The following is a 24,972-nucleotide window of genomic DNA, read 5'->3' as shown; positions in this document are numbered from 1 at the left end:
AATTAATTTATTGAAAATCATGATTACAGGCAGAGTTGTACAGTGTCAGAAACCACATAAGCCTCATAAGATTACTGAACACCACACAGTTTGTGAAGTGTGTGATATGCATTAATTACTTGTTAGCTACATTGGCCTTGTCTATTGCTGACTGAGTGTATATATATATATATATATATATATATATATATATATATATATATATATATATATATATATATATATATATATATATATATATATACACACATACACACACATACACATACACACACATATACATACACACACATATACACACACATATACACACACACTCAGTCAGCAATAGACAAGGCCAATGTAGCTAACAGGTAATGAATGCATATCATATTATATCATATATATATAATGCGGTCACCTCACACTGGGTTGAATTGAATTGAAACCGAAACCAATCACTACAGACACCAACCACATACACTCTCACAAACAAACACATGCTCTGCAAAACAGATACAGAGCAGAAACACACACACATGCAGGCAGTGGTTAAGGTGTATGGGTGAGAAGGGGCGCGAAAGAAAAGCAAGAGACATCCTGTGTGCCCTCATCTCTGAGAAATCAAACACTGTTATGCAAGAGTGTGTTCATACCATGCAACAGGATGTCCAAGTGTGTGTGTGTGTGTGAGAGAGAGTGAGAGATAGCGCTAAAGACCGCGTTCGCAGCCGCTCAGCAAGTGTGTAAGAGCTGCACAATCTATCGTTCCTTAATTATTGTGATATTTCTCTTTGAAATACTGATATGCAATATGCAAATGAGCAAATGCATGCGTTTCCTCTGAGAATCCAGACCAAAAACAGCTTCAGACAAGTCTCTGTGGACGTTTTGAGACATTCCATTCAATATTGCTTCGGTTTACACAGTTTATCTCCTAAGAATCAGACTGGGAATCAGGATTTCTACTCTGGTTTCTGATCAGACTGAAACCTAAACCCACTAAATTACAGCTTAATACTCAGGGGGAAAAATGCAGGAGTGGGTTCTCACCATGCAGCAGGACATCTCTGAGAGATCTGCTCTCCAGTGATAGTCGTGCTAGTCGGGGGGCATGGTCTTTCCTCACTCGCAGCCACAGATCCTCCGTCCGCTCCAAGCGGCCTGTATGACCCTCCTCCAACTACACACATACACATACACATACTTATTATTAGTACTACTTCTACATTATACACACATTTACTATATATAGTCACTGTACACAAAAATGGTCTTCATGAAATTCTGACCAAATGTAAAGAACTGCCAGATTCAAATGGTCCAAAATTGAAAAAACTGCAAAAATGGAGATCCATGGTTTTTGCAGGACAGTGACGAGATATATAAGTAAACATATATACATATACATTTTTTATGTCTTCCGAGAAAAAACGCAATAAATCAAGATGTCATATTGCAACACTAAAAATATCACAGATCAAGCACAGTGATATCGTATAGCGAGTTCCGCAGAGATTCCCACCCCCTCTCTGCAGTGTCGTGTTTATTTTGTTGCTAATTACAGCAGAGCTACTCGTTCTGCGCTTTCCTTCTCAAATAAAGAGGCTTTTTATTAATAATCAAAATCACATTGTTGGTCATGTGTGAACATAATCTGCAGCTGGCTCGCTCTTTCACCCCCACCCTTCTCTCCCTCACTCACTCACTGTCCCTTTTCTCATTTCCCCTCTCTCTCGCTAGCTCTTTTATCTTTCTCTGTGTCGGTCAGTCTGTCTGTCTGTCTTTCTCTCTCCTGATCAAACTCTGAGTCGAACAGGGTGTTCAGGGTGAATGTCACGCCTTGTTTCTTGGGAGTTCTGTAAGAGCAGCTGGCTCACCCGTTCTGAAAATAAACCCAAACAAAAGGCCTGCAGCCTGTAATGTGCAGAACCTGTCCTTAACAGCAGTGATCTAGGCCTTACAATTCCTGCCTCAATAATAATGGCTAAAATGTGACCGATGGCTAAAACAGTTATATTTTAATAGTGTTACAAAGGCAATTATAATAACTTTTCAGGATTACCTGGCGTAAAGAGGCAGCAAAAGCATCGTGAGAGCTGTTGAGGCGAGTGCGGAACTGGGAGCAGATGCTTTTGGCCAGTTTTGCTGCACTCAGACTCTCAATAGCGTCCTGAGCAACTTTCCTTTTCCACTCTGGAGTTATCGCCGGAGGATTGACCCACGTCAGCCTCTGGATGATCTACAGAAAGAGAAAGAGAAAGAGAAAGAGAAAGAGAGAGAGAGAGAGAGAGAGAGAGATAATTGAAACATCAGGGCCGCTGTTGTACTTGTGTGATCTATAACGCATTGAAGAATGTACACTTGTGTTGTACCTGCAAAGGGCTTATGTTGTTATCATACCTAGGAGATCTATTGAAGACTTGGCTCTGCTGTTAGACCTATAGGATCTATACCTTCGCCAAGCTACTTTGGTACCCATGTGATCTAGAACCAAGTTAATCATCTAACATCTCTGCATTTGTACCTACGAGACCTACTGACTGAAAACGTATTGTTGCTACTGTTCCTGTGTGGATTATACCTGTGAGAACTACAGACTTTTAGGGATTCAAGGCTTGGTGCTGCCGTTGTACCTGTGTGATCTATAATTGCTTCTATTGCACACGTGTGATCTAAGAGAGACTTAAGAGTACAGATGCACTGGTTGTACCTGTTTGATCTGCTCCCAGACCAGGCGTGTAACAGAAGATCCAGAGTGGAACGTCACCTCCACGTGATATGCAGCGTTCAGGATCTGGGGTGACGAACACAAACAGGAACGGCAGTATAATTAAACCACTCAGCATCACTTGTACGTGTTCTAGATAGCAATGAGTCAAACAGCGCATTGGAGATTACTGATTACACCTGAGGAGAGTGTGGTGATTCAGGCATGTAGTTTGCAGCATGCCAAGTAGTCTCCAAAAGCTTTTATTACTTGTTGGCAACATTAACTCTCTAGCTTCAGTGTCCAATACAAAATAAATAATAAACTTCTGACTGTCTCTACTTTTGGATTGCAATAACATAATGCTGTCAGTTAGGTGTGCAGCGTACCTGTTTGAGGTGGTTGGAGGTGACGTTATGAACGGAGGAGTCCGTTGTGGACTTCTCCAGGCTGCTGAGGCATCTCTCCAGTGTCCCAACAAAGCTCTCCCTCAGGTAGTCCACCGAACTGATTAGCTTATTGGCCACAGCCTGATTCAGTCGGACCACGATCAGCTCCTGAATCTGCTGGATACACGACTTTATCTCCTTAGTGGTGACCGGCTCTCCATTTGGGGTCACTATAATATCTGGACGAGAAGGAGGAAAAAAAAAATCACTCATACTGCAACAGTCTAATCAGCTGAATTGAGCTTCTATGAAGTCGTCGACTGGAGCCACGAGTTGCCAATTATCTCCTTCCCCCCGCGGGACACATTTTACCACATCCAAATATACTTTCTTACAGAAACACTCAACTGATCAGTTATTCATTCTGCTCTCTGAAAGTTGCTCCTCACTTTAGCAGTTGTTCTTTTGACTGTGTTCTAATGTGTGTGTGTGTGTGTGTGTGTGTGTGTATCTTGTTTTTCCATGCATAGTGGCAGTATGTGTGCTACTTTTTAAAAAAAATAAAAAAATAAAAAAATAAAATAAAATAAAATAAAATAAATAAAATAGTTAGGATATATATATATATATTGTTATGGAAAATTATAATAAAAATTATATTATAATTTTATTTTAATTTCATAACAATATATATATATAAATAAATATAATTATAAGTCAGTGTTGAATCTGCATTGAATCCCTATTAAGCTGGTGTTGAGTCAGTGCTGAGTCTGCTTTGAATCCCTATTAAGTCAGTGTTGAGTCTGTATTGAATCCTTTTTGAGGTAGTGTTGGGTCTGTATTGGGTATTGGGTCAGTGGAGGGGGGGTGGCAGTGTCCTAACCTGTGAACTCAAGGTTGGCGGCATCCTCCAGCAACTGCTCCTTCATGGTGCTCAGTGTCTCCACAATCATCTCCTTCATTTCCTCCTGCTTGCGGTTGGCGATGGCCATGAGGGAGGCAAAAAGCTCACTCTCTTTCTCCCGCGTGTACTCCAGCCGCCGAGGGGTTATCTGCAGGTCCCTCTGCATGTCAAACGCCTGCACAAATAACAACATTAAGCCAGCAAAAAACAAACAAAACAACTACAATAACACTAACAAACTGTACCACAATTACTTCTGTATTGTGTTTAATAGATAACATTTCTTCTACCAAAAAAAGTAAATTGGGTCACATTGCTATTTGGGGTATTAAATTTTAATGAACATCAGCTTGGCAAATGCAGTGCATAAGAGAAGCACAATTTGAATACAGATGTCCTGACTGATGGACTCAATTAAGGTTAAAAGAAAAATTGTGGAAATTAGATTTTTTTGCCCCAACAGTCCTTAATTTATAGCATAACGATAGTTCACTCTACAAACCCTTTATAGTTAATACTTCAGGGGTGTATTATGAGCCTATTACATTTGTTACAGATGTACCTCTGTAGTGTATTATGGGTCTACTGAATTTTGTGGGTCTCAGGGATATATTATGGGCCCATGTCATTTGTTACAGGCGTGCCTTATAGGCATGTCTCAGGGTGCATTGTGGTAATCTTAATAATGCCACAAGTGTGCCTCATGGGTTTCAGTTTTTGTGGTCATTACAGGTGTGCCTCAGGGCTCTATTGAGGGTCCACCTTTATATGTTACAGGTGTGTCTCACGCTCTACTGTGGGTTCCCTTTCATGCGTTACAGGTGTGCCCTAAGGTTCTATTGAGGGTCTCCTTTTACATGTTACAGGTGTGCCTCACACACTACTGTGGCTTCCCTTCAATGTGTTATCGGTATACCTTAACTTTATTGAGAGCCCACTTATGTTTTACAGGTGTGCCTCACACTCCTCTGTGGGTTCCCTCTCAGATGTTACAGGTGTGCCTTAAATCTCTGAGGGTCCACTTTCTGTCTTACCTGGTTGATAAAGAGGTCAAGGCAGCGGCAGTGCAGGGCGTTGAGGCGGTTGGCAGCCTCCACCTGTTGGCCAGTGAGCACCTGTCGAGCGAAAGGAACCAACAGGCGATGGAGGCGCTCCAGGCTTTCTCCCAGAACACTCTGAGGTTTCCCAGCTGTTCCATGGGTCTGTGAAGGAGCACCACAGGCACAGTTCCCCGAACTGCTGGACAGAAGACTCAGGGCAGCCAGCTGTTTATGGAGTGATCCGCGGTCAGTGGTTCCAGAATCTCCCGGAGGGGAAACCCGGACGAAACAGACTGGGTATGGAAGGGCCTCATGGACCTTGTGAAGAGCTGCCGCCTGCTCTGGGGTAACAGAATCCTGACTGAGGGCGTAGAGGATGATGGGAAGAGTGTTCCGTGTGCACTCGGCCAATACCTGCTCTATAGGCTGCACCCCTGCACATGGAACCACCATGATCTTAGCCTCCTGTAAGACAGAGGGAAAAAAAAAGAAAAAAAAGAAAATGTCAACAAAGCTTCATAACAGCTTTTATATACATTTTATGTATTTTACATATTTATATATGCCTTTTAAATATAGATTTGTAGTCCCACAAATCCAGAAAATCCAAAAAAGATCCAGGAATATTCCTAGCAAAACGATCCATATTTACATTGACATTATTTATTTACATATTTAACATAAAACAAAGTAATAACATTTGATAATGCACACATCACAATGTAATATGCAATATATACGCAATATTTTTTTGCATTTTCCAACTTTTATTATTGTTTAATTAGTGATGTCACTGGAAAGCAGAGTTGAATCAGGTGTCAAAGCATGCAGATAGTTTACAGTAAAATGTAATCTACAGTTAAAATGCAAAGGTTGCCATATCTAGGTTTAGACTGTGCATTTTCATACTGCGTCAGTCATAAATGCACTATTATTATTATTATTGTTATATGAAGGACAGTAATAATACAGATAAAATAAGAGGTCACCATACCATTTCTTTCTTTTCTCAAATTGATACTAAAATGGAGCGTAATTTTTCCACCTTAAGAGATCTCTGAATAAATAAATAAAAGAGTGAGAATGAAGTCTGTAAGAACGGTTATAATAAATATATATATATATATATAAATAAATAAAAATCACACTTTTATAGTCAACAGCAGTGACGCACCCGATTATTAACATGCTGGCGAATCTGCCGCATCCTAGAGGACTCATTACTCTCAATCAGGTGAGATATTTATGTTCATTCGAACACACGGGCCGTGAAGAATGACTAACCGTTCGGTTACCCATAGCTCGTATTTACCCCCCGTCTGAGATTACAAGGAAACCCCAGACTAAAGAGGTGTAACCTTGTAACCTGAGCAGGTGTGTGGAGAGGAAAGTGAACTCAGACTACTTCTTTAAGTGTAAGCCATGCTAACTCCTAACTTTCTCTTAGCCACCGAGGAGCTCTCTTGCATTAGCCACTCGCTGCTAGTCTGGAGTCTCCGATGCTGAGGTTAAACTGTACGAGAAACAAAAACAACCCCCCTAATCAATCATCAACATCACAGAGTTCTCGTGGGAACTTAGAAAGCAGAATGAGAGACGCCACAGAAATGATAAACTGGGGGCAGTATAGCCTATTTAGATATTAATCATTACAGTTACACTGAAGCTTAATAACCTCTGTATTAAATAAGAGGTATTAATTTCTATTAATCATTAGATGCTGCTCTTTGAAAAACAGCTAAAATATTTGTGCATTTATTTTCTAGAACATTAATTGAATCCATTTCTATTGGATTTTTGGGCATGTATTTCATTGCCATACACGTATTTCCATAGTTATCAGCTGCAAACTTTAAAAGCTAAAGTACTTTCATACAATGATTAGTATTTTTAATATGGTGCATATTATTAATAACACAGATGGAAAAAAAGAAAAAAGAAAAAAGTAAATATATTTTGTTTTCTCCATGGTTGGAACCCTGTAGCTGCCCTGTACACTGTAAATAAGTCTGGACAAAAAGACCAATAGAATTGCTTTATATTTTATATTGCCATTCATTCAAAGTTAAGAACATTTTAGCCTTCTCCTGTCAAGTCATCATTTTGGAGATACATGTTTTCTATAGGACAGCAATGATTTATGAATCACAAATAATGAAATAGTGCTATTAATTTAAAAAGTAAAAATCCTGGCAGGGGGAATCATAGAGAGACAGAGTTAAAGAAAGCGAGAGAGCGAGTGTGTGTGAGAAAGAGCACAAAAGAGTCAGTCAGTGCCGTCTCTGACAAAACAACAGCGGAACCCTCTGGAACAAAGATGGCCTGCAAGCCTTCACTCTCCACCAATCAGAGAGCGCTGCCCACTACAGCACCCATAATGCCCTAAATTTTTCAAACACAGCGCAGCCAACCACAACTGGTCTCTCAAAAAAAAACAAAAAAACAAAAAAACACACACACACACACACACACACACACACACACGCCTGGTGCGGTTATGTGTATACACAGTATATGGTAAATATGTAACATTTTAAACAGTAATAATCAATAATGATCAATATTCTGTTCAGATTTCTTTGTTTCCTAAACTTGTCATCACCAGGTCCTGCGATCAAATCACAGCATGGATGCAGCTCCAAATCCAGCAGCCTCTGAGAGTGAGTGGAGGTCAGCAGGATCAGGACATGCTTTCACACAGAACTATAGCACTGTTTGAGAAAATTTCAACTTTTACTGCCAAACAACCAGAAGCTAAAGTCCTGCAGACAGGCAGTCTTCTGCGCCACAGCCCCAGAACTACGCAATGCTTGATCACAGGCGAATACCTCCAGTTCTTCTTAGCTACAGCATGAGCGGTCAGCTCAGGCTACTCAAACAACTCCTAGAAAAGGTTTATGTAGATCTGTTCTACGGTGTTTATTACTTGGGAATTATTCAACTGAACTGAAGATGTAAAATACAGCTGTACTTTCAGTTTCGAGGGGATTCCCATTTCTGCCAGAAGCAGCGCTGATCTGCACAAACAAAACCATCTCCCAACAAACAGCAACCCACACACAGGGTTCTGTATAAAGTCCTAGACAGTGAAGCCATTTAAAAGGTGACACGGGATGCATTTATTGAGTAGTTAAAGCAGCAGTATGCAAGAATTGGCCTGGGCTCCCTCTTCAGTCAGGAAGTGAAAGATGTGCTTTGAGCCACCACTATAGGACAAGCTATACACATGAATTTCTGGACAAGCTAAAGTAAGAAAAAAAAAATTACATATTGGTGCTTTAATTTGTTGTTTCATGTATAAATGGGACTGATGTTGGTAAACAGTGATACCAATCAATTACATGCTGAAATGCTCAGATATTGTTTAACAAGGCAGTTTACCACCCTGCTTTTTTTACCTCCAAAATTAACCTGCTGAATTTCCTTTTACAGAGGGCTTGTGAATAGTATGAGGAGCTCTCCACTGATTGGCAGCTTTACAGCACTGTGGAGGAGCAACATAGCATAGAAGAGCCTAGCCTTGTTTTTAGCACTGTAACATTTTATTTATTTTTGTAATTATTTCAGAGACTAGAAACTGCTGCTGACCTCTCAGCTTAGCGCAGTTAGCTAGCTGAAGACAGGTCGCTTTTAGCGTAGCTTGGCTACCACAGCTTTCGAGCTTCCTTTTCCGCAGACAGTGGGAAAGGCAGCAGGATACTGGTCCCCGTAGTAACCTATATTTCTGCAAGTACAGTCAAGAGGTGGTGTGTGGTGTGGTGTGCTATAGAAATATGTAGAATATGGGCTCTTTAGAGAACTTTAGAAAGGTTCTTCACACATCTCATTTAAATGTTAAAAACCATCTACAGAACAGCTGTTTAGGGAACTAAAAGTAAATAAGCCGAAGCATCAGACTTTCAGTTCAGGCTCTGTTTGTGTGTGTGTGCGCGTGTGAGTGCATGTATAGGAATGACTGTAATCTGTCAGTACCCCACTCAGGAATGCCTGTGCCCTCTGACAGTGTGTTCAGCTTTATTAGCAGGGTGTTTGGTGTGTGTGTCTCAGTGTGTGTCCCTTCATTAGCGCTGTGGTGTGTAGATCAGCTTGGCTTTACTCAGAGTGCCGCTGTGAAAATCACACAGCTGTGAGAGTTACTGAGAAAAAACACCACAATCCAGCAGCATCCACCTGCACACACACACACCATGTGTCCAAACGTTTATGGACACTCCTTCTAATGAATGTATTTAGCTACTTTAAGTTGCACATATTGCTGACACAGACGGTCTAGTCCCTGTAGAGAAGTGTTGCCAATACAATAGGACTCTTTGGAGCAAATAAACATGAACCTATTGGCACCATGCCTAATGCTTGGTGTGGGCTAGAGGGGTATGAAGCACCTTCCCCAATTCTTTTGGGATTATTTGGGACGTTGGGGATGAGGTGGGGCAGTGATCATCCAACATCCTAACCTCGCGAATGCTAATCGCTGAAAGCAATCCAAATCTTATAAATAAAGTGATTGTTTATATAATGAGGTCTCATGGTGTGGTCAGCGTGGTCTTAAGAGTCACAGCAGGACAGAATACAAGTCACTGATTTTATTATTTTGCCCCAAGTTTTTGATTACTTTGACATTATTAAGTGGAAATGCTGACAAAAGGTATTTTTGTTACATTTAGTGAGCAGGTCATAACTTTGTTTATTTAGCATTTATTAAAAGAAAGCTAAAATATTAAGAAAATAAATCATTACTTTGATTCTTTCTGTTATTATTAGGTCATGCACAGAAAGGGTGGAGCCAAACAAGGAGTTAACAATGTGCTGTCAAGTTAAACATTGAGTCATGTCTGGGTTCATTTGCATTAAAGGAACAAGAACCACCGTACACATACTGCCTCAATGGCAACTACAGCCTCTCAGATCCACTTCACTCAGTCCATACTGAATAAGCCCTGCAGTTCAGCTCAGCTCTTCAGCTTTCTGCTTTAATTTCTCAGAACAGACAAACAAACACTAATGAAGTCATCCGTGACAACATCCATTAAGTATTTCTAAGTGAAACCCCCGGGCAAGAACATCTAGTCACCATGGAGATACCATCACCATGGCAATGTTGGTGGGTATTTTCACTTTGAGATGGTCATGTGAAACCCACCAGACCAAAAGGAGACCAGAGAAGTTACATAAGGAGGACTGTGGCCTACGGGGGGAAGGGAGAGAGAGAGAGAGAGAGAGAGAGACCAGGACCATTCATTCATCAGTGTTGAACCTGCACAACACCATATCCCTACATCAGCATGGAGCCTACAAGACACAACATTCATGTCAGCATAGAACCTACACAACAACGTACAAGATCCTACACTGATTGTGAACGTGGGGTCATGCAAGTTTATCCAGCTTTTGTTTTACTGAAGTAACAGTCTCTACTACCCAGGGAAGATTTTCTATTAGGTTTTGGAGCATTGCTGTGAGGATTTGATTGCATTCAGCGACAAGAGTGTTAGTGAGGTCAGGATGTTGGACGCTCACCACCCACCATCATTCCAGAGAATGCTCCACAGCTTTATACCACTTTAGTTTGGTATTTGGTATCTATACTTTACTGGAGTAATTATTTTTCAGCCGACTTTTTACTTCTACTGCTTACATTTTCACACAATTATCTGTACTTTCTATTCTACATTATATGTAGCCTAGTATGAAGATGTCTGTGGCAGAGAATCAAGAGAACTCAAATCAAGAGATGTGAAATGAAATGTGAGATGTGAGTGAAATGTCCCAATTAAGCACCACATTTACATTCCAATAAAAGGTTACTGATAACATGCCTCTGAACTTTATGCACCATTACAATACTTCCAGGCAACCACTCCTCTTTTTTTTTCGCTCCATGAAACACGCATTAATGCTCAGTAGTACACAGAGATGCTCCTTTTATATCTTTGATATTACTAAAATCCATTCATTTTCAATGGGTATATATGTAGCTGAAACAGGCAGCCTAGTGCATCCCGACATCTTTCAACATTTACATTTCAATAGTAGTTTACATAATAGTCATTTTGGTTTTTAGAAAAAAAAAATTAGGGAGGTGTGGTAGTGCACTATAGGCCCTTGTGGTGCAGCCTACACTGTTTGCATTTGTTTTCCTTATATTACTTTAAGTAGTTTTGAAACCAGTACTTTTACACTTTTACTTGAGTAAAAATCTTAAGTTAATATTTTAACTTCTTTTTAAACCCTAGTATCTACACTTCTACTGGAGTAATGAATGTCAATACTTTTGACACCTTTGCCAGAGAGTCCTATTCTATTGTCAATACTTTTCTACAGGGACTAGACAAGCTATGTGTGTGCATTTGCACATCTGTGCCAGTAATGGGCGCAACTTCAAGTAGCTGAATGCATCTATTAGAAGAAGGAACGTCCGCAAACGTTTGGCCATGGTGTATACTGAAAAGGCGCTCCCCCTGCCAGGCTGCGTATGTGAGTGTGTGTGCGCTGGCGTGTACAGATGAATGGAGCTCACTATCGCACTGTGTAGTAACTAGACAAACACTGAGTGTTTGAAAGCACCACTCCTTCTGCTGACCCTGACCGGACAGACCAAGGAACTCACTGTAGCAGCGCTGGGTGGGGGAGGAAACCCCTGCGGAATTAAATGACTACTCGTCACTTCACACAGAGTTACTGTTCCCCGGGTATTTAACTGGTCCGAGGGTTCAGTGTGAACACATACTGGAGCAGAAATCCTGTTAAAGTTGAGCCACTACAATTCCTTGTGTAACAAAAATAGCAAAATAGCTGACACTGTCTGATGATGTAAGATTTTCACATGCATCACTTTTCACGTTTAACCATAAATGCTGACTCAAGTGTTGCCTGTTACCAAATGTTTGTGGACACCCCTTCTAATAAATGCACTTAGCTACTTCAAGTTGCACACATTGATTCGATGTGCAAACACACACACACACACACACACACACACACACACACACACACACACACACACACACACACACACACACACACACCTTGTTTAGATCCTGTAGAGAAGTACTGCCAATAGAACAGGGCACTCTGGGGCAGATAAACATGAACCCATTGGCACCATGCCTAATGCCAGGTGTGGTCTAGAGGGATAAAAGGGCTCCCCAGATTTGAGCTAGGGAGAAGCAGAACTGTGTTCTCTGGAATAATTGTGCTTGATTCAATATGTAGGAAAGCAGAAAATTAGGTAATCTTCCAAGATACTCAACTAACGAGCTTGTTGCGGAATGCAACCAAATCCTTACCGCAATGCTCCAAAATCTAGTAGAAAGCCTTTTTTCTGGACAGTAGAGACAGTTAGTCCAATAAAAGCAGGATAACCTCTTTTTTACTACCGTTCATTACGGAGGAAACAATATACGAGCAGGTGTCCCACTGCTTTTGTCCATGTAGTGCATCTTAGCCGTTTAATAAGCAATACAGGCCCTTACAAATGACCAGACATATGCTTAGTTGTGTGTGATAAACCCACAGAACTACATTTCCCACAATTCCATACCTGCAGTAGTGGGTGATGCAGTGTGATCTCCAGCTCAGCCAATCGATGCGCAGGATCCTCACACTCTTCCTGGATCTCCAGGTCTTGTCGGGGGACTGTGTCCCAGCGGCCACAGTGGGCCGCGAGCTGGTGGACGAGCTCGTACTGCCCGGGCAGTGCCAGGCTGAGTCGCGTCTGCCGGCCGTGCGTGAAACACAGCTTCCTCCTCTTACAGGCCCCGCCCTCTGGTCCACAGGCCCCACCCAGCTCAGCGCCCAGGGGGAGGAGCCTCTCACCTAGCAGGCAGTTCAGAAGTTGATAGCGGGCGGGGCAGTCCTGTCCAAATACTAGGATGTAGGGCACACTACCCACAATGCTGTGCAGGTACTCCTCCTCCTGCCGTGGGAATGAGATGCAGCTGAGCGGACCTGGAGAGAGGGCGTACGAGAGAGAGAGATATTTTAAACTACAAGGCTAACGTAGCTAACGAATAATGAATGTTTATACACCACCAATTACCACTGGAGCTACTAGACTAATGTAGCTAGCGAGTAATGGAAGCTTATACCCCACCAATTACCACTGGAGCTACTAGACTAATGTAGCTAGCGAGTAATGGAAGCTTATACCCCACCAATTACCACTGGAGCTACTAGACTAATGTAGCTAGCGAGTAATGGAAGCTTATACCCCAGTGCGGTACGGTATAGTAGAAATGCTAAAAATAGAAACTGAACTCATGGTTGAACTATCGCTTTAATATAATTGATGTTTATGTAACTGGGTACTTACCTTATGCCGTTTCAGACTAATACACACATAAATGCCCACTGGTCTCCACAACACATCACGAGTTACCCTGTGCCAGGCTAATAATAAATAACTATTAAAACGTAAGTCCTGTTTTAAAGCTGAAGTTGGATTTTGATACAAAAACCAGAACAGTCTGCAAAAACTGACCAGAAAAATCACAGACTGGATGTTTTACTGGGCTACTCAATATCTGCCCTCAGGGTGTTTCCTTAGGCCTTCACTTTATCATCCAACTCTATACTGGTGCGCACACACACACCCCTCATTCATCTTGGTTATTAACTGGAAATAGTCATAATCCCTGCTTTTGCTGAGTCATTGTGGGGTTACACAAGCTATGATCTACCACACATACACATACACACACACACACACACACACACACACACACACACACACACACACACACACACACACACACACACCAGGCGTACTGTTTAGAGGGTGTGTATCATGTTTTATCTCTGACAAGAACAATAAGCTTTTGCCAATCTCACACTGTGGGTAAAAAAAACAACAAAACAAAACAAACAAACAAACAAACAAAAAAACAGTGCATCCAACAAGAACCAAAGCATTGCCACCTTTTACACAGCAGTAAAATCATGGTTAAAAATAATAATAATAATAAAACATTACCCACTCTTTGGGAACATTTACACCAGCAAACACAAATTTAACCAGTACTGTTCCCATACACCACCATTAAGGACCTTGCAGGAAGGGGTTAATTATCCATGTGGTGTGTAATTATGGGGAGAAAAACAACTGCTCATCATTCAGCCTCTCTGTGTAATGGGTTATAGCCTCACAGTGACTGTGATGGATGCTTTATTGTAGTGCAGAGCATTGTGATTGGCCGTTTTCTTGGTCAGCGAGTATGGCTGATTATACCTGTGTGTGCGTGTATGGTAAAACAAGTCCAGGCACCTGCCAGTATTTTAGTCACCATGTGAATGCTTCAGAGGGAAAGTCCCACCAAATATTTTTCACCTTTCCAATTTTGGCCTTTCCATCTTGAGAGGGGAAAAATGGTTTTACAAACCGATAAACTACAGGAAGTGAAGGGGGCGCTATATAATGCTCTACACTGTTCTTCTGATCCACACACGCATTCTGACATACTGTAGTACACTACAGGAAGTGCAGGGGGTGCTATATAATGCTCTTTACTGTTCATACGATCCACACACTCATTCTGATACACTGTAGTACACTACAGGAAGCATAGAGGGTGCGCTATAATCCTTTATAATGCTCATATGATCCACATACTCATTCTCACAGACTGTATCATTAATTAAAGAGCAGCCAACACAGATAAATATTGGTTCAGCCGTATTTAGAGCAGAAGGAGATGGAGCTGCAGTCTCCCAGTCAGAAAAACAGTATGAAACGTCCTGGAGCAGCGTGGGACCACAGGCTGGAGTAACACTCACTGACCCAGCAGTGCAGAGGTCAAAAGCCACCATGATCAGGGTCACAGACAGGCCTAGAACACAGACTCTGTATATGTGTGTGTGTGTGTGTGTTCAGTTCTCGTGATTAGCTTGTGTATTCTCCTCCAGCAGTATTTTTCGACCACAAACCCAAACACCTGATTTTCTCTCCACATCTAACAGGCAATTTTTAGCGCCAAGGAAGCAGGAATCTGCGCCCTGAAGCTGATCTAGGATCAGCTTTAAGTCTCTATACACCCACACACCAATGAGTCAAAACATTACGACTAATACACTGTTTCTCTCTGCCGCCAAAACAGCTCTCTCGACGAACCTCTGAAGGTGGCATCTGTGCCATCTTCACAAAGACGTTCCAGCAAATCCTCCAAGTCCAGTAAGCTGGAAAGGGGAGTCACACACAGCGCCTCCCAAAGGTAAAAGTAGCACCCGCACTTGGCCATCCACGTGCAGGAGAAGAAAACAGAACTCAGCAGACCAAAAGAACTCAAATACCACCTTCTTTCATCAGGTCCCATTCTAACAAATGCATTCAGCTACTTTAAGCTGCTTCCATTGCTGAAAGATATGCAAATGCACATTTACACAGCTTATCTAGTCCAGGTAGACAAGTACTGCCAATAGAATAGGACTTCCCAGGAGCAGATAAACATGAACCTACTGGCACCAGGCCTAATACCAGATGTAGGTGAGAGGGGAGTATACAGCACCCCCAGCATTGAGCTGTGGAGCAGTGGAACTGGATTCTCTGTAATGATGGTGCTCCATCCATCATGGTGATTTTTTTTGGGAGGAGTTTGAGATGAGATTGTGATGATTGAGATTGAGATGAGGAGTAATCAAATCCTCACAGCAATGGCCAGAAATCTAGTAAAAAGCCTTCCCTGGACAGTAGAGATACACACTGTTTAATCCACCAAAAGCAGGATAACTGTTTTTTTTTCAGAAGAAACTATGAATGGGCAGGTGTCCCAGACCTTTTGTCCATAGTGTACTTGCAGTCATTTTAGACTTATCTACAACTCTGTTCATCTCCCTGGAAGACCTTTGCTGATCAGTTATGGTAGTTTAGGCTAACACTTTTATGGTGTAAAATAAAAACAAAGCCACCAAATGCTAGAAAGAGAACCGAACACCAACATAAACGAATACTCCAGTATTAAATTACCCCTAAATGATTGAGAACCTTCTCTGAATAGACTCAGCTTTTGAAACTCCACCCTGAACCTGCGGAGGCTCTTTTTCTGCCGGAGAGCTCAGTAAAGAGCGGGATTCTGGACAGAATCCACTCGCACATGACCAGACAGGTAAAAATATTCTTACTCTTAACGGCAAACAGCAACAAAAAAAAACTTCAGAGTAGAGCCGAGAAACTCAGCATCACCAAAACGAAGGGAGAGACTGAAAACTTTAATGCTTTTATACTCTCATTACCGTAGTAAAAACAGATGCTCTAGATATTAGAAAAGATTACTAATTATTGCATAGTCTAGTACGTATGTAGTAAAAATGTAAGTAATATTACTTTGTCAACAGGGCCAAGTGTAGTGGCAGATGCTGTGGTCTGAGGTGGGTGGTCTGCACTGTAGTGGAGTTTTTGTTGTATTTCGGTCCAAGTTTCAGCCTCAGGTACTGCTCTGCTTCTGATGGAAAAAACAGTCCATACAGCTACTTTCAAAACAATCCGGACACATGTGGAGAGGGCTTTAACCAGGTACCTGACTAAAAGGGCTTGGAGAGACAGACTTCAGGTGTACTGTGAGTTAGCAAGCATCAGTAATATTGTGATTGGGATCATGAACGTACATCAACCTCTACTATTCCAGCCACTGTGCAGCAGGTATGTCTTCAGATGCTTTCTGGATGCTGTATTTGTTGCATTTGTGCATTTACATTTGCATCATGGATGTCTCACAGAGAAGACTTCGGGAACCTCAGCTGCCACATCAGCAACCTGCTGGTAAAAATAGCTTCCTTCACCCTCCTAAACCCCAAGACACCAATACTCCCTCAACCATCATCACACTGTTTACATAACTGTTCAATCATACTTCATTATTGGTCTTGTTTGCACTGTATCTGCGTATTTTATATTCACTGCATTTATCTCCTCATTAACCCCTACCTGTCTGCATTTATTTCTTTTATACTTGTCTGGAGGGGTAGGAATCTCCCTCACTGTGTGACTCTACTTGGTACTTTTAAAGCATTAGTATTTGTATTAGTATTTGTAACAATCCATAATACATTTACTTCCAATATCTCTTATTAATGAAACAAATGGAATGAATATGAATGGAAATCAATTAGAAGGTTGGCTTGACACAGTGAGCACTCACTGAGCGGCCAGGTTTAGCATGTGGGCATAGCATTTCACATGTAGGACTTCAGCTTTGGTCTGGTTGCAGAGAGAGGGAATCGTTGCGTCAGCAAAATATTTTCGAGTTGGGACGCTGTGGTTGCTCAGCTCAAAAGAGTGTAACATAGCGTGAAAGCCCTGGTTCTCTCCGACTGAATATGGACTCAAATCCCTGGCAATAATGGCTGGCATTAACAAAAAACGCCAGGTTCTAGTTGCTGCCAAAAAGAGCCAATGTGCTTCTATGCGACTGCCAGTCTTCTTGCTCATCCATCTTGTCGGTTATGTGCACACATTCACATACGCGGTCTGGTGCTGCACTTCAGCACTTCCAAGTTCTGCCTTTCGCGTTCCGTCAGCATTAGGTTATTAATTAAAGCTTGGAAAATCTATTTGGACGTGCCAATAGATTCAGAATCGGCCCACGTCTGAATCTAGATCTACAGCTAAGATTCACATTCCTCCACACCCTTACTTGTCTGTATATATGCATGTATCCCATATTTGTCCTGTACTTGTACCGTGCAATGCCGAAGCTGAATCTAATCTAAATCTGTCCACTGCGATTTAGAGCATCCCTGCAGCAGAACCTACTGACTGGTCAGACCAAAAACCATCCAGAAGAACTTCTCCCAGCTGCGGCAACAGCAGACACATCCCACTGATCAAACATCTAAGTCAGGGGTCCTGAAAAACAGCAGGTTTTAACAGGTTGCTGTTACTGCTCACAGTGTTTGCAGTGCTCTCGCACGCTCTCGCCGCAGAGCTCCCTCCCTGTTTGATGGATACAGCACCAACACGCAAAAACACACACCTGATACAACTCACTTGTTAATTAGTCAGGTTAGGAGCAGGACCCCCTGTTCCCCACTCCAGAACTCAAGCATTACATTTCTAAAGATAGTTTCGGGTTAAGTTCCCCAGTTTTCCCCTTTTAACACAAACACAGTCAGCTGACATGTGGCTTGGTAAGTATGCCAACAAGTAACGTTAGCTTATACCCCCCCAGTTAGCTTGATGCTAAATCATCACATCACACACTCTCCCCTCAAAAAGTGTTCAGTAATCTTGATTATGTGGTTTCTGAAACCGTACAGAGGATTTAGCACATTGCTAATAGGCTTCCTTGACTTAGCTACGCTAACTTCATAGCTCCAGTCTAAACTAAGGGAGCGCAGTTCATACACTGAACTGATCAACTATTTATGGAGTATTTAAAAAACGTCAGCTGGCCGATAAACTCTACTTTCACTGCCTACAGTTCTTGAGGAGCTGAACAGAAAACTGTAAATGGTTCATTTCAACTTTGTTTACAAATTACCCAAGAATTCCTCAGCTGTTAAAACTGTTAAACCCTCAGCCACCTGTTTGTGCCGCAACTTCAGGCTAAGAACGCATTAATCAGCTTCTGAATCACGTTTGTTTGGCCGGGAGCCCCACAAGCGACCACACGGGACCACGTGGGAGGATGGACGGTACAAACAAAAGGCTTTCACCAACACCCACTCTTCTCAAACCAGAAGAAGGTGCTCTCTAATAGACTCAATTATGTGGGATCTAGAACATGGACTGAATTTGGTTTATTCGTGAAGACGAGTTACCCAAACACCACCACCTAACCTAGTGAGAGAGAATATTTATCCAATAAATAACCCATTCAATTATTAGTATTTTTTTTTACTAATATGTGCGTGTGTGTATATATATATATATATATATATATATATATATATATATATATATATATATATATTTTTATTTTTTTTTTTATTTTTTTTTTATATATATATATAGACCACCAAAAATGGAAACATTATTTCCTGATAAGAAGAACTTGTAAGAACAACTAACTGAATCTAGTGTAGATCTGTCACAGTGCTGGTCTAAGGAGATTAACTCCAGCTACTCTTACAGGAAGGGTTTGGTTCAGTGAGGCCCAACAAACACTCCTGGACTACACTTTGGAGCTGTGCTGGTTCCCCTCGCTGGTGAATACAGCCTTGTTCTGGAACTCTAAGCCCCTTATTTCTGAAATCTAAATCCTATTGGCCATTTTCCACCGTTCACACAGCAGAGAACAGATCAGAGAGAACCTGCGCCAGGGCCAGCGCTCAGCTGCTAACAGACGCTGCCTCTCATTGAACAACCCTCAGAGGTCCACCTCAGAAACACCTGCCTTACATAAGAATTAATAACTCTGGACCTTATCAGTGCAGAGACCAGCTGTAAGCGTTGTTACTTGCGTTTTACTGTGGAAATGCGTCTTCAGAATACAAACATCACCAACCACTAATCCACTCATAGCTTTTACAGTGACGCTGTTTCACTGTAAATCACTTTGTGGGCATTTCTGTTGTTTATTTAATGTTAGCAGAGACTTATTTTGAACAGCAGCGAGATATCAGGCCTCTACACCAATCAGAAGTCTACTTATCCAGCAATGTGTGTCACCTTGTAGATCCAATATCCATTCCAGTGATGGTCAATGAACATCCTGATCACTGTAGCACTTAATAACCTTGTTTAGCATAATGCACACACATGCAGCAGGACCATGTAGCTCATTAGTCCGACAGCAGCATTTCATTTTTCAATAAAATCAGTCTTAAAATAAGTGGAATAACCTCAGGTTTGACAGACACACCTCAATCTACGAGACAACCATATCAAACACAGTGTTTACTGTTTAAATACAGGCATCAGAAACAGGCAGAAATGGACAAACACAAACCCTGAACGTTCCTGTAAAGCAGCAACTGCGCAGACAGAGAGCGCTTCAGAAACGAGGCCTTAAAAGAGGCGCTTTCACAGCAGAAAACCAAACAGCAGCAGAACTGGTTTAGCTGTTCATTGTCACACACCCAGCTCAGGGAAATGGCTTCAAGTAAACACTGCAGAGCTCAAAACGGGTGGTTTTTAACCCAGTTACACATCAGTCTGGTAAAGCTAGTGGTTCTATGCAAAATCGTGGCAATTTAAATAATCTTCGAAAAGCTTAAATGGGCTCTGTATAGCACCAGGAAGGTTCCATTACTGAAGGGACAGTGAAAGACCGCATTTTCAGTACTACAAACCCTTTATTGCACTAGGAATACACATTTACATTTATATGTAAGGCATTTAGCAGACGCTCCTCTCCAGAGCGACTTACAAAAGTGCTCAGTATTCAGAAAATATCCAGAGCTAGTTTGTATAGACTAGGATCCAAAAGATCCTATAAGCATATAAGCTTCAACGATACTAAATACAAAAGTCAGCAAAAAGATGAGACCATGATACCCCACACTACACTTCACCCAAGTACTCTTGGAAGAGGTGGGTCTTCAGTGTGTGTTTTAAGACAGTGAGCGACCCTGCTGTTCGGACACCCAGGGGAGGGTCGTTCCACCACAGAAAAAAGCCTGGACGCTTCTCTTCCGTGAATCTTAAAGGATGGCAGGTCAAGCCGAGCCGTACTTGACGCTGGAAGGGCACTTGGCGCAGATCGGCTTTTGACCATCGCCATCAAGTACGGAGGGGATGATCCATTCTTGGCTTTGTAGGCCAACATCAGGGGTTTGAATCTGATGCAGGCCGCAGCTACAGGAAGCCAGTGAAGAGAATGCAGCAGAGGAGTGACATGGCTGAACTAACATAGACGCCCCCTTTCTATGAAACACACTGTATGCAGCTAGTTCTTAAAGCGCTGCTGATGTCAATGCTATTCCGAAAAACACATTCTGGTGTACACGGTCACAATAACCATCAATACTGTGATTTGACATTTTGCCGCCCCAGTTTACATTCACGTTTATAGACTAAAGAAAGTCACACCATGTTCTAAACCACACCCATTTACCCATTTGTGAACACACATCTGGACGACTTTTAAGAGACGAGTCGACAGCCAAATGTTTTTAGGGTTGTGTTTACAGAGATGAGACTGATGATAGTCTAAGTCCAGAGTTTGTTAGCAACATCAGCCTAGCATCTCCCGTTGTAAACTAAAGAAGCACACATCAGACGCTAAACAGGTCTCGGCTGGTTGGCTGATCGACTGAATTGGGGGCAGGGTTTAAACATGAGACTGAATTTTCAGAAAACTGCTTCTTTAAAGAGCTTTCAAATGTGAGCGCAGCCATGATCATCTTCAACAGCTCAGATGCTGAACGACGTGATCTAAAGAGATCAGACATAAGTTCATCATATGGTGTAACTGAATGGTCTCGCAGACCATTCCTGACCAGTCAGCGCTGCAAATGTAAAGCTTCTGTGCCATAACAGGGATTTCCATCCACCTGTTTTACACCATTTCTTAAGAAGAGCATGGAAAATGTGATGGAGACGGATACTGTGAACGAGCGATGACACAGCTGAAGTGAAAGTCACGTGTTCGACCATCAGTCCTTTCAGAACTGTTTGCCCTGGGGGGGGGGGGGGGGGGGGGGGGGGCTGCTAAGAAGGATTTGGTGGGTAACCGTGAAGTGAGACGCCTGTGCCTGTGTGACGTCAACTTTAGGAATGTGCACATTACAAAAGACTCTACATTATAATCTGTGGAAATCTATGGTGATTGAAACCATGAACCTCAGGCTTAGAAATATATATATATATATATATATATATATATATATATATATATATATATATATATATATATATATATATATATATATAATAAAGACATATTGCTCAGTCATTTCTGTAAACAACTTCTTTGACACCTGTAATTATAACAGACACCTACATGTGAGGCACCTACAAACCGTAGGGGTATAAAATTAGCAAATTTGTGAATGGAAAACTCACTACAGTATGTTAATAATCACATAATGTTGCATATATGAGAAGCATATTACACCAAATGGTTATGAATAAACTGTCTGATGGCCATATCTGCCTTGTAATCATAGCAACAGACACCTGGTTCCATTCACCCCCACTGTAAAGAAATCAGAGTCCTAAATTTCTCCACAATAAAGCAAAATTTCACACCGAACCTCAGCACAACCTCAGGAATGTGTTCTGAATCACTGAATTCTGCAGGGAATTTTGAGATCAGGTGGACTTCCCCTTTAACGCTTCAAGTGCAGCAGGGTGTTCTGCAAGCTGGGTTTAGGTTCTCACCTGCTTCCAGTGCTGCTGTAGTGGATGATGCTGAAGCTCGTGCGTTGCTGTAGTTGTGTCTCATCTCTCTGAAGAACCCTTCAGTCTCCTTCAGGTTCCTCCTCAGCAGCGTCGCGTGCTTGTTATGGTTCCCAAAGACCCGCGTGAGCTCGCGGGCCAGAGGAGAAGATCTCTGAGGACCACTAGGCTCCATGCTGTGGGCAATGGGTCACACACACACACACACACACATGCACGAGAGGTGGGCAGCACTTGCTCTTCTGGAACATACACACGCACAGACTGACCGTATGTAGTGTGGTGGTGTTATTGGAACCGCTGCTGCTGCTGCTGCTGGTTCTATGTTAGAACCTCCATGTAGAACCAAAGGCTGTAGAGAATCTGTCCCACACCAGGCCGCCCTATTTCTCCATCACAGCTGCATTGTGGCTTTTACGCGGAGGTGCTTCACTCTGCAAACTCGTGCAAACGTCCAGGAATCAAAAGCATGGAGGGTTGAAGTGGGAAGCTGGGGCAGAGGAAGGGTTCCAGTGCAATGCGGGGAAAGCAAAGAAAAAAAAAGCCAAGCAGGCCCGGATTAGAGGATCACTTGACTTGACAAAGGTATTTTTGGCATAAGCGAAAGAGAGGGAGAGGGTGGAAAAAACCACGAGGAGGCTAGAAACAATCCCCGAGGAAAATTACACCGCATACGAGCACCAATCCTCAACAGCGTGGGAACGCAAAACGACCCAATATCACCAACTTTGGGGAGCTAAGCTAGCTTTAGCCAAAGTTCCTGCAACAGCCAAAACAACGCGAAGTGAGGCGGTCGGGTAGCTCTCAGCACAACTGTCCATTAATCAAAAATACAAGCAATTTCGAGCTCCTAGAGAAGGTCAGAACTTGTTAACCGCCCCAAAAAAACAACCTTTACGGCGGCGAGCCGCCCTTCAGTCCGGAGTTAGTCCGAGCGAAACCCGAGATCCTGGGATGCAGATTTTTCCAAGCTGGACGACTTTCCTCCTCCAGCGGCGGCGGGGTGTGCGGATTTAACCCCTGCTATAACCCCCACCGGAGTGAGCTGAGCCCTAAACGCACCCGAACTGGGCCTATTTTGAGCAGGACATGATGTCTTAATCACTGCAAAGTCTAAAATCAGGGAGGCTGAGCGCTGCCCGGGCGCCGCACTGCCAGTGGGGATGTTTTGAAGGCTGGGCCTGCGCGGTGCAGCATGGGAAACGTAGTCCAGCGTCAAATCACTGACATAAACAAAACAAGAGCAAACTCCTCAGAGGGGAATTCACAGATTAACCCAACGACGAGGATTGCCTAATAATGACAGTAGTGTCTTAAAATAATGACTTTCTTTCCCAAAACGTTTTTTTTTGTTGTTGTGGTTTTTATCTTTGCTGTTCTCTCTATTTTTGGTCGTTTGTGCTGCTGTAATGTGCGACTTTACCTCTGGGTTTAATAAAGTGATCCGTCTATCTATCTATGTTTCTAGCTATAAATAATGACTGAATTGTGAATGAATGAATGAATATTTTTTTTTTAAAAAAGCTTTTATCTAGATATCTAGATAAGCTTTTATTTAGATATTAAGTACAAAATCTAATAAAGTTATTATTTATTAGATTTCAAGATCAATGTCAAGTCAATCTTATTCAAAATGTAAAAAAAAAAAAGGAAATATGCCAGTTTATTGTTAGTATGTCAAACTGTGGAGAAAATGATTAATTTGTGTGATATTAAATCATAATGCAGAATAATGTAGAAACAAAAATCTTTATGTCGAGATATTTAGACAGATTTTGTCTCAGCATTATTATCTCGAGATCATTATCCTAAAGAAAATTATTCTGGGGAAAAATTGGATAAGGTGATGTTCGGAAGTGCTGATGCTCATTGGGATTCCCTAAGCTCACGTTTACTAAACGTCTTGGATCAGCACGAAAGCCCGAACAAATGATGATCCTTTTCCCGTCTTTAAAGTGAAAGCAATACAGTTCGTTTTCGTTTGGACTCCATTCTCTGACTCTGCTTCTAATGAGAACGTTTTCTTTCTTTCGTGTGTTTTCTCCGGGTCTTCAGCCGGGTGTCCGGGTTTCCGCTCTCAGAGCTGCTCGGATCGCTTTTATCGTCAGAACAAAGGAAGCGTTTCAAATAGTTCGGATTCCACACGCGGTGACGCGGCGCTGAGCTCTTTCTCGGTCTTTTGTCTCCATCTAGTGGCGGCCGGTGTGAACTGCAACAGACGGTGGGAACACGTACAAAAAAGAATAGTTGAATAATAAATAATTATAATTGAAATTTAGTTCATCATGCAAATTTTATTTAAATTTAAATTTTATGCCATTATTTTAAGAATAATAAAATGGTTAATAAAGAAGATGGGAGTCCAAATATACCATGTAATTATTGTATTTGCTTGCGTTTTTCTGTAATGGGGAAAATGGCGAAATGTCAAACTTACCCAAATTAATTTAAATATCTAATCCATGATAACTATATAAAACAATAAAAATAGAATTATCTGGGATAATTTTGTCATGCTAATTTTGTCAGGATACCAATCTTGAGATTTATTTGAATACATTAATTATTTGAAGCCAAAATCTGACTTAGTGTCTCAAGAGAATCATTATTTTCTCTTTGTATTTTATTTTTTGACTTGGTATCTCGACTAAATTACTAACTGCTTTCAAAACGAT

General features: G+C 41.8%; 1 protein-coding gene across 2 annotated transcripts in view; it reads right to left on the bottom strand.

The window, feature by feature from the left end:
* dstyk (dual serine/threonine and tyrosine protein kinase) overlaps window positions 1–23,463 on the bottom strand; it is a 28,321-nt gene extending 4,858 nt beyond the window's left edge. For both annotated transcript variants that reach the window (XM_072666095.1, XM_072666096.1), the window contains exons 1-8: window positions 22,280–23,463; window positions 12,566–12,972; window positions 5,020–5,490; window positions 3,965–4,160; window positions 3,079–3,317; window positions 2,693–2,776; window positions 2,045–2,221; window positions 1,033–1,162 (exon numbers count right to left, since the gene is read on the bottom strand). In XM_072666095.1, coding sequence (XP_072522196.1) covers window positions 1,033–1,162; window positions 2,045–2,221; window positions 2,693–2,776; window positions 3,079–3,317; window positions 3,965–4,160; window positions 5,020–5,490; window positions 12,566–12,972; window positions 22,280–22,472 — 1,897 coding nt within the window. In that variant the 5' untranslated portion in view covers window positions 22,473–23,463. The remainder of the gene's footprint in view (window positions 1–1,032; window positions 1,163–2,044; window positions 2,222–2,692; window positions 2,777–3,078; window positions 3,318–3,964; window positions 4,161–5,019; window positions 5,491–12,565; window positions 12,973–22,279) is intronic.
* Between the last annotated feature and the right edge of the window lie 1,509 nt (window positions 23,464–24,972).

This window comes from Salminus brasiliensis, chromosome 21 (assembly GCF_030463535.1).
Source record: "Salminus brasiliensis chromosome 21, fSalBra1.hap2, whole genome shotgun sequence".
NCBI lineage: Eukaryota > Metazoa > Chordata > Actinopteri > Characiformes > Bryconidae > Salminus > Salminus brasiliensis.
This window is presented reverse-complemented; position numbering and strand designations above follow the sequence as displayed.